General features: G+C 42.5%; 1 protein-coding gene and 1 long non-coding RNA gene across 5 annotated transcripts in view; one reads left to right on the top strand and one right to left on the bottom strand.

Moving 5' to 3' along the window:
* LOC133542204 (uncharacterized) overlaps positions 1 to 14,635 on the top strand; it is a 185,422-nt gene that overhangs the window by 161,784 nt on the left and 9,003 nt on the right. The gene's annotated exons all lie outside the window — the stretch shown is intronic.
* The window catches only part of taf1a (TATA box binding protein (TBP)-associated factor, RNA polymerase I, A), a 29,293-nt gene that overhangs the window by 6,484 nt on the left and 8,174 nt on the right, over positions 1 to 14,635 (bottom strand). For all 3 annotated transcript variants that reach the window (XR_009804090.1, XM_061886099.1, XM_061886100.1), the window contains 5 exons: positions 12,603 to 12,724; positions 12,345 to 12,503; positions 10,509 to 10,575; positions 5,741 to 5,858; positions 5,121 to 5,275 (listed from right to left, as the gene is read on the bottom strand). Coding sequence is in view for 2 of the 3 variants with exons in the window: in XM_061886099.1 (XP_061742083.1) it covers positions 5,121 to 5,275; positions 5,741 to 5,858; positions 10,509 to 10,575; positions 12,345 to 12,503; positions 12,603 to 12,724 (621 nt within the window). In the remaining variant the exon portion in view is untranslated. The remainder of the gene's footprint in view (positions 1 to 5,120; positions 5,276 to 5,740; positions 5,859 to 10,508; positions 10,576 to 12,344; positions 12,504 to 12,602; positions 12,725 to 14,635) is intronic.

Here is a 14,635-nt window from a genome sequence, read left to right as displayed (position 1 = left end):
ATGCGTGTCATTCTACTCATTTAATAGTACAAAGCCTGGCTTGATTGATTATTTTAAAAACACAAACATAAAATGACGTTTCAGCATTCGCTTGGCAGATCTTTTCATCTGCTTTTTAAATTTTAAATGCCTAATATTTTTTAAAGGTAAACCATAAAGGGGTCATATCATGCAAAACCGACTTTTTCTTGTCTGTTGGCGGCAGCCGGACATGGAAGCACAAAGCCTGACTAAGAAACCCGCCTTGGTCCGAAGGATTTAACAAAAACTACATTTCATTGCAGAGACAGCTCCTACGATTTATGGCACAATGAAACTTTAAATCCAGCTACAGTAGATTCCAAAATCTAAATATGTGTTAGCATTTAGCTTGGGATGACCAACATTCACATTTGAACCAATATGGTACTAATTCGATACCGGTACTTTTGTGTGTGTTAATGAACATTAATTGTTTGATAATAAAATTATTTTTTTTATGTAACATACAACACTAAATTGACCCTTGTGTGTGAATGTGAGTGTGAATGTTGTCACTCTATCTGTGTTGGCCCTGCGATGAAGTGGCGACTTGTCCAGGGTGTATTCCGCCTTCCACCCGAATGCAGCTGAGATAGGCTAAAACACCCCCTGCGACCCAAAAGGGACAAGCGGTAGAAAATGCATGGATGTATATAAAAATGAGCTGATCATGATAACTGCTGTTGAGTTGTTTTATGATTACATCAGTCTCATTAGCAATGCTGTTGTGCTTCCAAGACATTAGATGGCAGTACTGTAAAGGCTGCCTATGGTATGTATGTGTCAGAGTTAGTTGTTGACCAACCCCAAGATGCAGAGATGGAGGCAGGCATGGAGTGAGAAAACATGATTCAATAAAAATACTAAGACAAAAACAAACAAAGGGTACAAACTAAAAGCGCGCACGTGGGCGGATAACAAACAAAAAGAGCTAGCATGGGAACTAGAAAATAAACGGAGCTTAGCATGGAAGCTAGCAAAAACAAAAAGGCCTAGCGTGGAAGCTAGCAGGTCTCGAGCAGGAAACAGAAGTCGTACATGAAATATGAAAACAAACTTGGAAGCAGGGAACAAAAGGCAGTAAGCTAAAAACCGCAGTCAAATAAAGCTTACCGCAACGCTGCATTGACAAAACATGACAGGTAGCAACGACAAGAGCGACATCGACATGACAATAATCCAGCACTGAGTGGAGGACAAAAGCAGGTACAAATAGGAGCGGGCTGATTGACACCAGGTGTGGCCAGATGCCAATCAGCCGCAGCTGAGAAGACACAGCGCACAGGGACAAAAAACAGGAAACAGACAAAATAAGAGCCCTGACAGGAACTAAAAACAGGAAATACTAAACACACAAAGGAAAAACTAAAACACAAACAAACTGTCAGGGGCAAGCCTGACAGTATGGAAGTAGATTTTCCAGGAAGTTGAATGTGTTATGTTGCGCCCTACAAATTGTTTATACTGTAAGTATTGTGCTTATTACACACCAGATGTTTTATTGCAATGATAATTGTATTTGCTCAAAAATTTTAATTATGTCTTCTTATTCATATACTTTTGAAATCTTCTTGTAATCAGACAATATTTTCGGTATATCAGATGGAATTTTTACCTGATATGTTTCGACTGTCATCTGCAATCTTCTTCAGAAGGGTTGCCTGACCACTGACCTGGTTGGCCACGCATATAAGAACAGCTGATAGGCAACACGTCACAGTGGTCAGGTGACCTTTCTAAAGAAGGCTGCAGATGACAGTCTAAACATGTCAGGTAAAAATTCCCTCTAATATACTGAAAATATTGTCTGATTACAAGAAGATTTGAAAATAACAATCTTAGTTGTTGTTTCCATTACTAAATAGTAGCCTGTCTATGACAAATTGAAAGTAATTTAGCATCAAGCTGGCAAATTTTGTAAGAGTGGATACTTGAGCCTTACTTCACTTTTGAGCATTTTCTACCAAGCATTCTTGCTTTGTTGGTGTTGAAAATTGCACCATTACTTAGGAGTTTGGTTGAGTCCATCCTGAGTGCTGCTTAAGTATTTGTTTACGTGAGCCAGTGTTTAGACTGCAACCGGGCGTGACGAGAAAGTAATGGAAATATGGCACCGTTTGATTTTACGTGAATGGATACCCCGTAACATCGACGGAATTCGAATGGTGCCTATAAAAGTACTGAATTCGTACATGTAGTATTAGCTTAACCGGACTAAACGTAGATAAGATACAAAAAGGCTACAAATTATACTTTAATACTTTAAGTATAATATGTCTGTTATTCTTTTTAATAACATTGTTATTCTGAAGCGAACCAACAATACATAAAATACTTCTTACCGTTAATGTGACTTCTTAAACAGGTGCGGTAGAAACCAGATGGATGCATTAAAATGCATGAGAATGTTTTATATTTTGAACGTTATTCTTGACACTATGACTACCAGCGGAATTATTCATTACTTATCGTGTGAAGCAATGTCAGCTAAGATTTATCTGAGAGCCAGGTGCAGTCATCAAAAGAGCCACATCTGGCTGTAGAGCCATAGGTTCCCTACCCCTGATCTACAAGGTTGTAATGTTTTTTCTTCTTTGCTTTCCTCTCGCTACAGGTCAGACTCTCGCTCGTACATGTATGCTTGGGTGTTCAAATCCTCTGCTGTTGCCATTTCTCATAAAAAAAAGTAGCGTATAGTTTCAACTTAAGAATGTTTGTTGGTACGGAAGCGTACCGCTAAAACTACAACATGGCTGAAAGGGTGGAGACAGAACGTTGTTTGCGCTTAATAGGACTCGCCTTTCTAAAATGCCTCGTTTTTAGAAAGCAGCTTGTAGATGGTAAATTTGGAACAAAACACCACCATTACATGTTATGTTGACCACAAGGTATATTAAAAATCATTATATAAGCTCTTTAAAGGCCTACTGAAGCCCACTACTACCGACCACGCAGTCTGATAGTTTATACATCAATGATGAAATCTTAACATTCCAACACATGGCAATACGGCCGGTTTAGTTTATTAAATTGCAATTTTAAATTTCCCGCGGAGTTTCTTGTTGAAAACGTCGCGGAATGATGGAGCGTATGATGACGCGTGTTTGTGACGTTATTGGTTGGAAGGGACATATTAGCCCAGCACCACTTGCGGCTAAAAGTCGTCTCTTTTCATCGCATAATTACACAGTAATTTGGACATCTGTGTTGCTGAATATTTTGCAATTTGTTCAATTAATAATGGAAACTATAAATAGGAATGCTATTGGTAGAAAGCAGTGGATTGCAGCTGCGTTTGGCAGCAAGAAACAGCCGGTGTTTCTTTATTTTTGTTGTGAAGCTTTAACACAGAGCGGTCAAGCGAACCTGTTTCTCTATGTCAATACATAAGTTTTTGGAGGGGAAAATTGTCGGCTCTTACCGGAGACATCAGTGGATTATGGGACCTTCTCCTGTAGCTGTCAAAAAGCAGCTGTGATCTTGGCTCCTCATCGGCTTTCTCTGACACACTGGCGTTCACCGCAGCCATCCGACTTTGAGGTATGACTTTACTTATCTAATCTCACTAAAATACTATAAACACTATAAGCACATAAGGGATTTTCCAGAATTATTCTAGTAAATTTGTTTAATTATATCTGAAACGCTACCACTGCCGCCACCCGGAGCAGTCGCTTTTTTTTTTTTTTAGTGCCTCACTAACTTTCCTCATCCACGAATCTTTCATCCTCGCTCGAATTAATGGGGAAATTGTCGCTTTCTCGGTCCGAATAGCTCTTGCTGCTGGAGGCTATAATTATAAACAATGTGAGCCCTCACACCTGTGACGTGAGGCGCACATCGTCTGCTACTTCCGGTAAAGGCAAGGCTTTTTTATTAGCGATCAAAAGTTGCGAACTTTATCGTCAATGTTCTCTCCTAAATCCTTTCAGCAAAAATATGGCAATATCGCAAAATGATCAAGTATGACACGTAGAATGGACCGGATATCCTCGTTTAAATAAGAAAATCTAATTTCAGTAGGCCTTTAATAGAAAGTGGTTTGATGGCACTATCTGTAGTAGTGAATCCAGAAGAGGGCGCTGATTCACAAGTTAATTTCCTCAATGAGTCCATGGTTCTCACCTGGAAAAGGGTGGAGTGCCATCTCCGGGTTGGGGAGGAGACCCTGCCCCAAGTGGAGGAGTTCAAGTAACCTAGGAGTCTTGTTCACGAGTGAGGGAAGAGTGGATCGTGAGATCGACAGGCAAATCGGTGCGGCGTCTTCAGTAATGCGGACGCTGTATCGATCTGTTGTGGTAAAGAAGGAGCTGAGCAGAAAGGCAAAGCTCCTTCAATCTAAGTTCCCATGCTCACCTATGGTTATGAGCTCTGGGTTATGACCAAAAGGATAAGATCATGGGTACAAGCGGCCAAAATGAGTTTTCTCCGCCGGGGGGGCTCTCCCCTAGAGATAGGGTGAGAAGCTCTGTCATCAGGGAGGAGCTCAAAGTAAAGCCGCTGCTTCTCCACATCGAGAGGAGCCAGATGAGGTGGTTCGGGCATCTGGTCAGGATGCCACCCGAACGCCTCCCTAGGGAGGTGTTTAGGGCACGTCCAACCGGTAGGAGGCCACGGGGAAGACCCAGGACACGTTGGGAAGACTATGTCTCCCGGCTGGCCTGGGAACGACTCGGGATCCCCCGGGAAGAGCTAGACGATGTGGCTGGGGAGAGGAAAGTTTGGGCTTCCTGCTTAGGCTGCTGCCTCCGCGACCCGACCTCGGATAAGCGGAAGAAGATGGATGGATGGATGGAGTTCCGGCAGGAAGATTTGAGAAGATGTTAGCACAATTCTGTATGCCTGTAATTGTTATAGTGTAAAACGATATTTAAAAAGTGTGAGAAGCACATTAAATGTACCAAAAATAGGCCCTTCTAGTGATTTTAGGGCTAATACTTGTGTTTGTTCCCCATTAGCTTAGGGGGCTGGGAACGTAACACATTAGTGGTGAATTTTCCTATTGCCTCAGGGAGGCGCTGTTGTTAACACTATCAGCTTCTCCTTCAGTGTAGTACAAACTCTTTAAGTCTTTATTTTCATGACAAATATTGGTTTACCTGGACAGAGGATTTTGGTCAACAACGCTTTCACTTGCATCAGCTCAGGTCTTTGCTCAGCGTCTTCAGTGGCATGGAACCTTGTAAAGTGGAGCGCAGGCCACCATCCTTTTCTGGCGGCCATCTTCGCCGCAACGACCTCCTTCCAGTCCTCACTGTTTTCATACAAACAATGGCGCGGACGGTTAAAAACCCACCCTGATGGTAATCCTTGAGGTTAATAGCCTGAAAACATTAACAAGAGGAAGGGGATTCATATGGCCCTGTTTGTCGCGGTTTACCTAACATTTGAATTGTGACGAATTGCGGGGTTGCACTATCCACTCCGGCAGCAGAGTGTTGAATATCGGAAAATGTATTTTGTGGCAATTCCAACTTTGACCACAGCGTCAGTTACTATGGAGAGTGGCGCCTTCCATCATTTTCAGCAGACTGTCCAGGTATACGCCGCCTTCTGCCCGAATGCAGCTGAGATAGGCTCCAGACCTCCCCGCGGCCCCGAGAGGAACAAGCGGTAAAAAATGGATGGATTCATTGAAAATGATTAGCACCCCCTCTTCTTCTCACGCGAGATCCACCCAGGAATGGGGCCACATGAAATCCTTCCCTATTGTACATACCCTGTTTGCAATTGATCAATAACGTAGCTTAATCGATCCCACACGACCATGTTTGTCCTCCAACAGGCGTAGTCCAGCATGTCAAGGAGGATCCCCAAAGCCTTCTTCATGTGTTTCTCTGAGGAAATCAAAAGGAAAAGGACATTATAATCAATTTACCGATCGTTATAATTAGAATTTTTTTTTTTCTTCAGATTATTAGTAGTCAACGGGGCCAATAACCTTAATTTGGAGCAAATATTAAATTGCAGTAAAAGTTATTTTAACATGAATAGTTAATGTAACTAAAACGCTTGACAAGGTTTTAAGTTTTTGTTTTTTACATTTGTTAATTGAATTTTTGACATCTACAGTCCAGAAATACAATCAAGCACATGTCAAATGTTCATTTTTTCCACCGCCAAAAAGTAACCAACAAAAATTATACATTAAATGAAATTCTAAAAATACATCTGGCCAATATCCACTTGAAGCCACAGATAACTGCACTTCTGAGTGTCCCCAACAAGGTGCATCAATACAAAAACGCAGACAAAAGGCTCATCAATTATCTACCTGTCAATTTGAACTTTTTTTTTTTTAGTTTTTTAGTATTTTTCAAAATTATGTTTTATGCGGCGCTAATGTTGCGTTTAATTTAGCAGAGAAAAACAGTGGTTTTCACAAACACCTTAATTTTGTGTGTAAGAGGAGCCTCGACATTTGCATTTTAAAATATAGGAAATATCCTTGGGGGACGTGGAACGTCACCTCACTGGGGGAAGGAGCCTGAGCTAGTGCGCGAGGTAGAGAAGTTCCGGCTGGATATAGTCGGACTCACCTCGACGCACAGCAAGGGCTCTGGAACCAGTTCTCTCGAGAGGGACTGGACCCTCTTCCACTCTGGCGTTGCCGGCAGTGAGAGGCGACGGGCTGGGGTGGCAATTCTGGTTGCCCCCCGGCTCAAAGCCTGTACGTTTGAGTTCAACCCAGTGGACGAGAGGGTATCTTCCCTTCGCCTTCGGGTGGGGGGACGGGTCCTGACTGTTGTTTGTGCTTACGCACCAAACAGCAGTTCAGAATACCCACCCTTTTTGGGTACACTCGAGGGAGTACTGGAAAGTGCTCCTCCGGGTGATTCCCTTGTCCTACTGGGAGACTTCAACGCTCATGTTGGCAACGACAGTGAAACCTGGAGAGGCGTGATTGGGAAGAATGGTCGCCCGGATCTAAACCCGAGTGGTGTTTTGTTATTGGACTTTTGTGCTCGTCACAGTTTGTCGATAACAAACACCATGTTCAAACATAAGGGTGTCCATGTGTGCACTTGGCACCAGGACACCCTAGGCCGCAGTTCCATGATCGACTTTGTAGTTGTGTCATCGGATTTGCGGCCTTATGTTTTGGACACTCGGGTGAAGAGAGGGGCGGAGCCTTCTACCGATCACCACCTGGTGGTGAGTTGGCTGCGATGGTGGGGGAGGATGCCGGACAAACCTGGCAGGCCCAAGCGCATTGTGAGGGTCTGCTGGGAACGTCTGGCAGAGTCTCCTGTCAGAGAGAGTTTCAATTCACACCTCCGGGAGAACTTTGAACATGTCACGAGGGAGGTGCGGGACATTGAGTCCGAGTGGACCATGTTCCGAACCTCTATTGTCGAGGCGGCTGATTGGAGCTGTGGCCGCAAGGTTGTTGGTGCCTGTCGTGGCGGTAATCCCAGAACCCGTTGGTGGACACCAGCAGTGAGGGATGCCGTCAAGCTGAAGAAGGAGTCCTATCGGGCTCTTTTGGCTCATAGGACTCCGGAGGCAGTGGACGGGTACCGACGGGCCAAGCGGTGTGCAGCTTTAGCGGTCGCGGAGGCAAAAACTCGGACATGGGAAGAGTTCGGGGAAGCCATGGAAAACGACTTCCGGACGGCTTCGAAGCGATTCTGGACCACCATACGGCGCCTCAGGAAGGGGAAGCAGTGCACTATCAACACCGTGTATGGTGCGGATGGTGTTCTGCTGACTTCGACTGCGGATGTTGTGGATCGGTGGAGGGAATACTTCGAAGACCTCCTCAATCCCACCAACACGTCTTTCTTTGAGGAAGCGGTGCCTGGGGAATCTGTAGTGGACTCTCCTATTTCTGGGGCTGAGGTCGCTGAGGTAGTTAAAAAGCTCCTCGGCGGCAAGGCCCCGGGGGTGGATGAGATCCGCCCGGAGTTCCTTAAGGCTCTGGATGCTGTGGGGCTGTCTTGGTTGACAAGACTCTGCAGCATCGCGTGGACATCGGGGGCGGTACCTCTGGATTGGCAGACCGGGGTGGTGGTCCCTCTCTTTAAGAAGGGGGACCGGAGGGTGTGTTCCAACTATCGTGGGATCACACTCCTCAGCCTTCCCGGTAAGGTTTATTCAGGTGTACTGGAGAGGAGGCTTTGCCGGATAGTCGAACCTCGGATTCAGGAGGAACAGTGTGGTTTTCGTCCTGGTCGTGGAACTGTGGACCAGCTCTATACTCTCGGCAGGGTTCTTGAGGGTGCATGGGAGTTTGCCCAACCAGTCTACATGTGCTTTGTGGACTTGGAGAAGGCATTCGACCGTGTCCCTCGGGAAGTCCTGTGGGGAGTGCTCAGAGAGTATGGGGTATCGGACTGTCTTATTGTGGCGGTCCGTTCCCTGTACGATCAGTGTCAGAGCTTGGTCCGCATTGCTGGCAGTAAGTCGGACACGTTTCCAGTGAAGGTTGGACTCCGCCAAGGCTGTCCTTTGTCACCGATTCTGTTCATAACTTTTATGGACAGAATTTCTAGGCGCAGTCAAGGCATTGAGGGGTTCCGGTTTGGTGGCCACGGGATTAGGTCTCTGCTTTTTGCGGATGATGTAGTCCTGATGGCTTCATCTGGCCGGGATCTTCAGCTCTCACTGGATCGGTTCGCAGCCGAGTGTGAAGCGACCGGAATGAGAATCAGCACCTCCAAGTCCGAGTCCATGGTTCTCGCCCGGAAAAGGGTGGAGTGCCATCTCCGGGTTGGGGAGGAGACCCTGCCCCAAGTGGAGGAGTTCAAGTACCTAGGAGTCTTGTTCACGAGTGGGGGAAGAGTGGATCGTGAGATCGACAGGCGGATCGGTGCGGCGTCTTCAGTAATGCGGACGTTGTATCGATCCGTTGTGGTGAAGAAGGAGCTGAGCCGGAAGGCAAAGCTCTCAATTTACCGGTCGATCTACGTTCCCATCCTCACCTATGGTCATGAGCTTTGGGTCATGACCGAAAGGATAAGATCACGGGTACAAGCGGCCGAAATGAGTTTCCTCCGCCGGGTGGCGGGGCTCTCCCTTAGAGATAGGGTGAGAAGCTCTGCCATCCGGGAGGAGCTCAACGTAAAGCCGCTGCTCCTCCACATCGAGAGGAGCCAGATGAGGTGGTTCGGGCATCTGGTCAGGATGCCACCCGAACGCCTCCCTAGGGATGTGTTTAGGGCACGTCCAGCTGGTAGGAGGCCACGGGGAAGACCCAGGACACGTTGGAAAGACTATGTCTCCCGGCTGGCCTGGGAACGCCTCGGGATCCCCCGGGAAGAGCTAGACGAAGTGGCTGGAGATAGGGAAGTCTGGGCTTCCCTGCTTAGGCTGCTGCCCCCGCGACCCGACCTCGGATAAGCGGAAGATGATGGATGGATGGATGGATGGAAATATCCTTGGAAAATTTATAAAAATATGCCATTTTTTACACCACAATAACTCCCCATCTACTCAATCCTTTTACAATTTTAGAGCAGTTTGTGGATTAAACACGTTGTAAGGTTATTGTGAAGAACCCGGAAGTACTGCAAACATTTAAAAAAAAAACAATTCTGGGCTCCTTCACGGAGATTGTAGTTCAGACATTTTTCAAGCTGGCCAACTTTTCTTTCTGGATGGTAAAGAAAGTATGATAATGTGTAAGCCGCTGCCTGCTCTTCTTTACTTGTATAATAAGTCTCCTTTTGTCAAGATATTTACACAAAGTTTAAATGTTTTATGTCATCCTTATGTCCGTCCATCTCTGTCGCGTTGTTTGATTGAACATGAAACTGTGTGCTACTTTACGAGCCCACGCTCCGAGTGTTGCAGTCTTGTCGATAGCAAATACAAACAATACAGGACCCCAGTAGGACGCCAGGAAAGAAGGACAAAAACTGGATTTCCTGGCAAAAATGGCAAGTTTTGACAGTTAAGCAAAGGAGACGATCAGCACTGCAAGTAGGAGAAAAAAGGGCGCGTGGCCGCTTAAGAGCCGCGGTCGAGCAGACCGTAGAAGATTACTCACAATAACCTGTCAGTTACCAAAATATATTTGTGGAGAGCTTTTTGAAAATAAGAGTATTTTTTATTTTTTAAGTAGAAAATTAGGCCCCAGCAAAAAAGTCTCATTTTCCAAGCCTGCTTATTATTACTATCTACTTTAGTATTTATTTATTTTTAAATATTAATTATTGGTATTCTATGTGTAAATATTGTATCTGCTGATGTAGTTAAAAAAAAAAAAATAATAATAGACAAAATGCAGATAGTGATTAAAAATAAGGCCGATACCGATATACTTCAAAATGCCAAAGATCGATTGCATGAAATGAATGGTTGATTAATGGCAAATATTAGTGGCTGCAACCAGCAGACTCACTGTGGACTCCGTATCAGCTCATTTGTGATATCAAGTACAACATGATATCAGTTTCAAGAAAGTGAAACTTGGCAATCATATCGTGTCGTACATTGACCAAATGTGAACGCAAAAAATGTTAGTCCTGTTAATGTGGAAGTACCTGTGTCCAGCAGAAGGAAAGTGTAGTCCAACATCAGCTGATGGCTTGGAACTAACATGTGAAGGATCTAAGACGCAAGTAACAAAAGACTTACAATGAAAATATTATGGTAAAAACTTGTATAGCGCTTTTTCTACCTTCAAGGTACTCAAAGCTTTGACACTATTTCCACATTGACCCATTCACACACATTCACACACTGATGGCAGGAGCTGCCATGCAAGGCCCTAACCACGACCCATCAGGAGCCAGGGTGAAGTGTCTTGCTCAAGGGCACAATGGACGTGACGAGGTTGGTAGAAGGTGGGGATTGAACCAAAAACCCTCAGGTTGCTGGCACGGCCACTCTCCCAACGACGCCACACCGCAGTGTTTCTCATACATGTAGTTATGTGCTGCAGCCCGCCTACCTGCTCTCACTTGCTCATAAACACATTATGATGGGACTTCTGTTAATGTAACTTGGCATTACGAGGGCTGCAACTATTAATCGATTAGAAAACAAGCTTTGATTTATTAGTTATACATATTAGCTTTTTTTGTGCAAAATAACAATTTTATTTATGTGAAATTAGCTTTAGACTTTTTGAATCAAACTTGAATTTAATTTGATGTATTTTACCAAAACAAATTAATGGGAAGGAAATTGTTTAATATTGCTATTTTGTGCAAAATAACAATTTATTGTTATCTTATTTATATTAAATTATTTTTACACTGTTTTTGATCAAACTAGATTTTAATTTGATGTATGTTTTGTCCTAAACAAATTCATGGGAAAGACAATATTATTTTTACGTGCTAAATTACTCTTTATTTATTTTTATTTACTTTATTTATCTGAAATTTGTTTTGTACTTTTTCAATTAAACCTGAATTTAATTTGATGCATATTTTGTACTAAAACACATTCAAGGCAAATCCTTCATATGATTTTTTTTTTTGTGCAAAATAACTTTTTTTTTTTATGTGAAATGATTTTTATACTTTTTCAATAAAACTTGAAATTAATTAGACATATATGTTGTAATAAAACAAATTCATGAGAAAGAAATGTTCAATATTTGTTATTTGTGCATAACTTATTTTATTTATGTGAAATTATTATACATTTTTATTCAAACTTGAATTAGATGTATGTTTTGTGCTATGACAAATAAATGAAAAAATTTGTCAATATTAGTTTTGTTTTTTTAATTAGTTGGGGTTTTTTGTATTGTAAAATTATTCATACACTTTTTTTTTTAAATCAAACTTGAATTTAATGTATGTTTTGGACTAAAACAAATTCATGGGAAAGGAAATGTTCTTTTTTTTTGTACAAAGTAACAATTTTAACATTAAAGCATCAGTTTATAAACCTCCATTATTAAACTCCAACCGGGATTTTATCCAGTTACCATTACCTTTCAAAACAAGTACTCAATTTGTCATTATTTTGTTGTCAGTCACGGGGTAGGAATATGTTCTACCTTAAAATGTTATATGGAGCGCCCTGTCAATCATTTATTGTCATTTAAAAAGAGGGCCTTTTTTTTAAAGAGACTATTGATAAATCCAGGGACTTTTTCCAGTGTTATTGGACACTTTTGAAGACTACGCGCAGCTCATTTTCAATTGTTTCAATGCAAAAAGATACGACAGGAGAAAGTTAATATATATTTCTTCACACATCTACCTATCCTGTTTTACTTTTCATGTTCCATACTGTTTTATCTCCCAGAGCGTGCGTAAAAATGACAGGCACATGACAGTCCTGAGGGAATACTGAGCCCTTTGGTATTTTACACACCTTAAAAATAAGCTCTCATCACAGTATATGACATGATAGTGTACCTTTAAAACATTCATCAGCCTTCTCTTCGAGGCATTGTGTCTTTGCAGGTATTGATACAGATATGCATGCGCATTTGGGTTGCTGGGGAAAGTGTTGTCATAAGCGTAGTCTTGCAGAACTTTCTCCGCCTCTTCGTGATCCCCGTAGAATTCCAGCATCTGTTCAAGATACATTGAAATGTGTTTTCCATTTGACCGAACACTGCACAACAAATGCAGGAAATTGGGTTAAAGATAAAAGATATGTAACTAAAATACCTCAACGTAGCTCAGTATGAAGGAATCCCAGACCCCGGGACATTTCAGAATCTCCTTTAGATTGACCGAAGCTTGTCTAAAACAGTTGTGCAGGTCTTGGTTGCTCCCGGGGTTAATTAAATCTTTAAAAAGAAAAAGGTGTATAAAACTGATGTATACAAAGAGAAGTACAACTCAATCATATCCTTGAACAAAAACAGACTAAGCCTGTAGGTGGCAGTGTTACACCATAGATAGAAATTAATTAGCAGTATATTTTAATGTATTTATAGTGAGCGCTTTTGACAATGTAACAATATCAACACAATATTTAAACTAGTTCCTTATTTTCTTGTATTATATACACTTGTTTGAACAGAAAAAAGTCAATAGCACACAATAACTAAACAAAAGTAACAATGACTACCTATTACTCTTTTAAATGATTTGGTTTTTGCCCTCAAAGTCCTCCAGTGTCTAGAGAATTATACCCTGAATTGCTAAAAAATAAAAATGTTTATCAGTTTTAACATCAAATATGTTGTCTTTGTAGCATATTCAACTGAATATGGGTTTAAAATGATTTGCAAATCATTGTATTCCGTTTATATTTACATCTGACAACATTTCCCAAATCATATGGAAACGGGGTTTGTATAAATAGCCTGGTCCCCGGCCAAATTTTTTCAATCCAATGTAATATTGAGTTTCGTTTTGAACATGTTCTGCTGGTGGTGTGCCCCTGGATTTTTTTCAATGACAAAAATGTGCCCTTGCTCAAAAAAGGTTGAAAAACACTGAATTAGGTGAAATTAAATAATTTCCCACGGCACACCAAACAATATCTCACGGTACACTAGTGTGCCGCGGCACAGTGGTTGAAAAACACTGCTCTAATATACTTGTTAAGTTCCTGTTAATATCTGCTTACTTTCTTCTGCAACGCAGTTCTGTCTACACTTCTAAATAGGAATGGTTACTGTTCACACTTGAACATTTACCGGTACTAGGGAATTGAATTGTCGGTACGTTTATGTGTGTTAATAAATATTAATTGTTTTGGATTATCTCATTCTTTATTGCAACATTTAAAAATTAGATGATTATAACTTGTTTTGGGCTTCACGTTGGAAGAGGGGTTAGTGCATCTGCCTCACAATACGAAGGTCCTGAGTAGTCTGGGGTTCAATCCTGGGCTCGGATCTTTTTGTGTGGAGTTTGCATGTTCTCCCCGTGAATGCGTGGGTTCCCTCCGGGTACTCCGGCTTCCTCCCACTTCCAAAGACATGCACCTGGGGATAGGTTGATTGGCAACACTAAATTGGCCCTAGTGTGTGAATGTGAGTGTGAATGTTGTCTGTCTGTGTTGGCCCTGCGATAAATAGGGACTTGTCCAGGGTGTACCCTGCCTTCCGCCCCATTGTAGCTGAGATAGGCACCTGCGCCCCCCAGGAACCCAAAGGGAATAAGCGGTAGGAAATGGATGGATGGATGGATAACTTGTTTTATTATCATTATTTTATCATTTGCAAGTATGACATAATGTTGCAATTTCAGTTGTAGGTCCAACACTTTAAGTGGCAGTAGTGTATAAATAAATAAATGATAAATGGGTTGTACTTGTATAGCGCTTTTCTACCTTTAAGGTACTCAAAGCGCTTTGACACTACTTCCACATTTACCCAATCACACACACATTCACACACTGATGGAGGGAGCTGACATGCAAGGCGCCAACCAGCACCCATCAGGAGCAAGGGTGAAGTGTCTTGCTCAGGACACAACGGACGTGACGAGGTTGGTACTAGGTGGGATTTGAACCAGGGACCCTCGGGTTGCGCACAGCCACTCTCCCACTGCGCCACGCCGTCCCAATATATATTTGGTATAGTACAGTTTAGGATGTGTTTTTTTTTGGTGTGCCTTAAAAAATGTTAATACTGTAAGTATTGTACCTTTAACGCACCAGCTGTTTGATTGTAACGCGCTTCTTAGTTGTACTTTTCCTTCACAAATATGAAGATGACATGCTAAATCAGTAGCATGTCAATAGC

This window comes from Nerophis ophidion, linkage group LG24, assembly GCF_033978795.1.
Source record: "Nerophis ophidion isolate RoL-2023_Sa linkage group LG24, RoL_Noph_v1.0, whole genome shotgun sequence".
Taxonomy (NCBI): Eukaryota; Metazoa; Chordata; class Actinopteri; order Syngnathiformes; family Syngnathidae; genus Nerophis; species Nerophis ophidion.
This window is presented reverse-complemented; position numbering and strand designations above follow the sequence as displayed.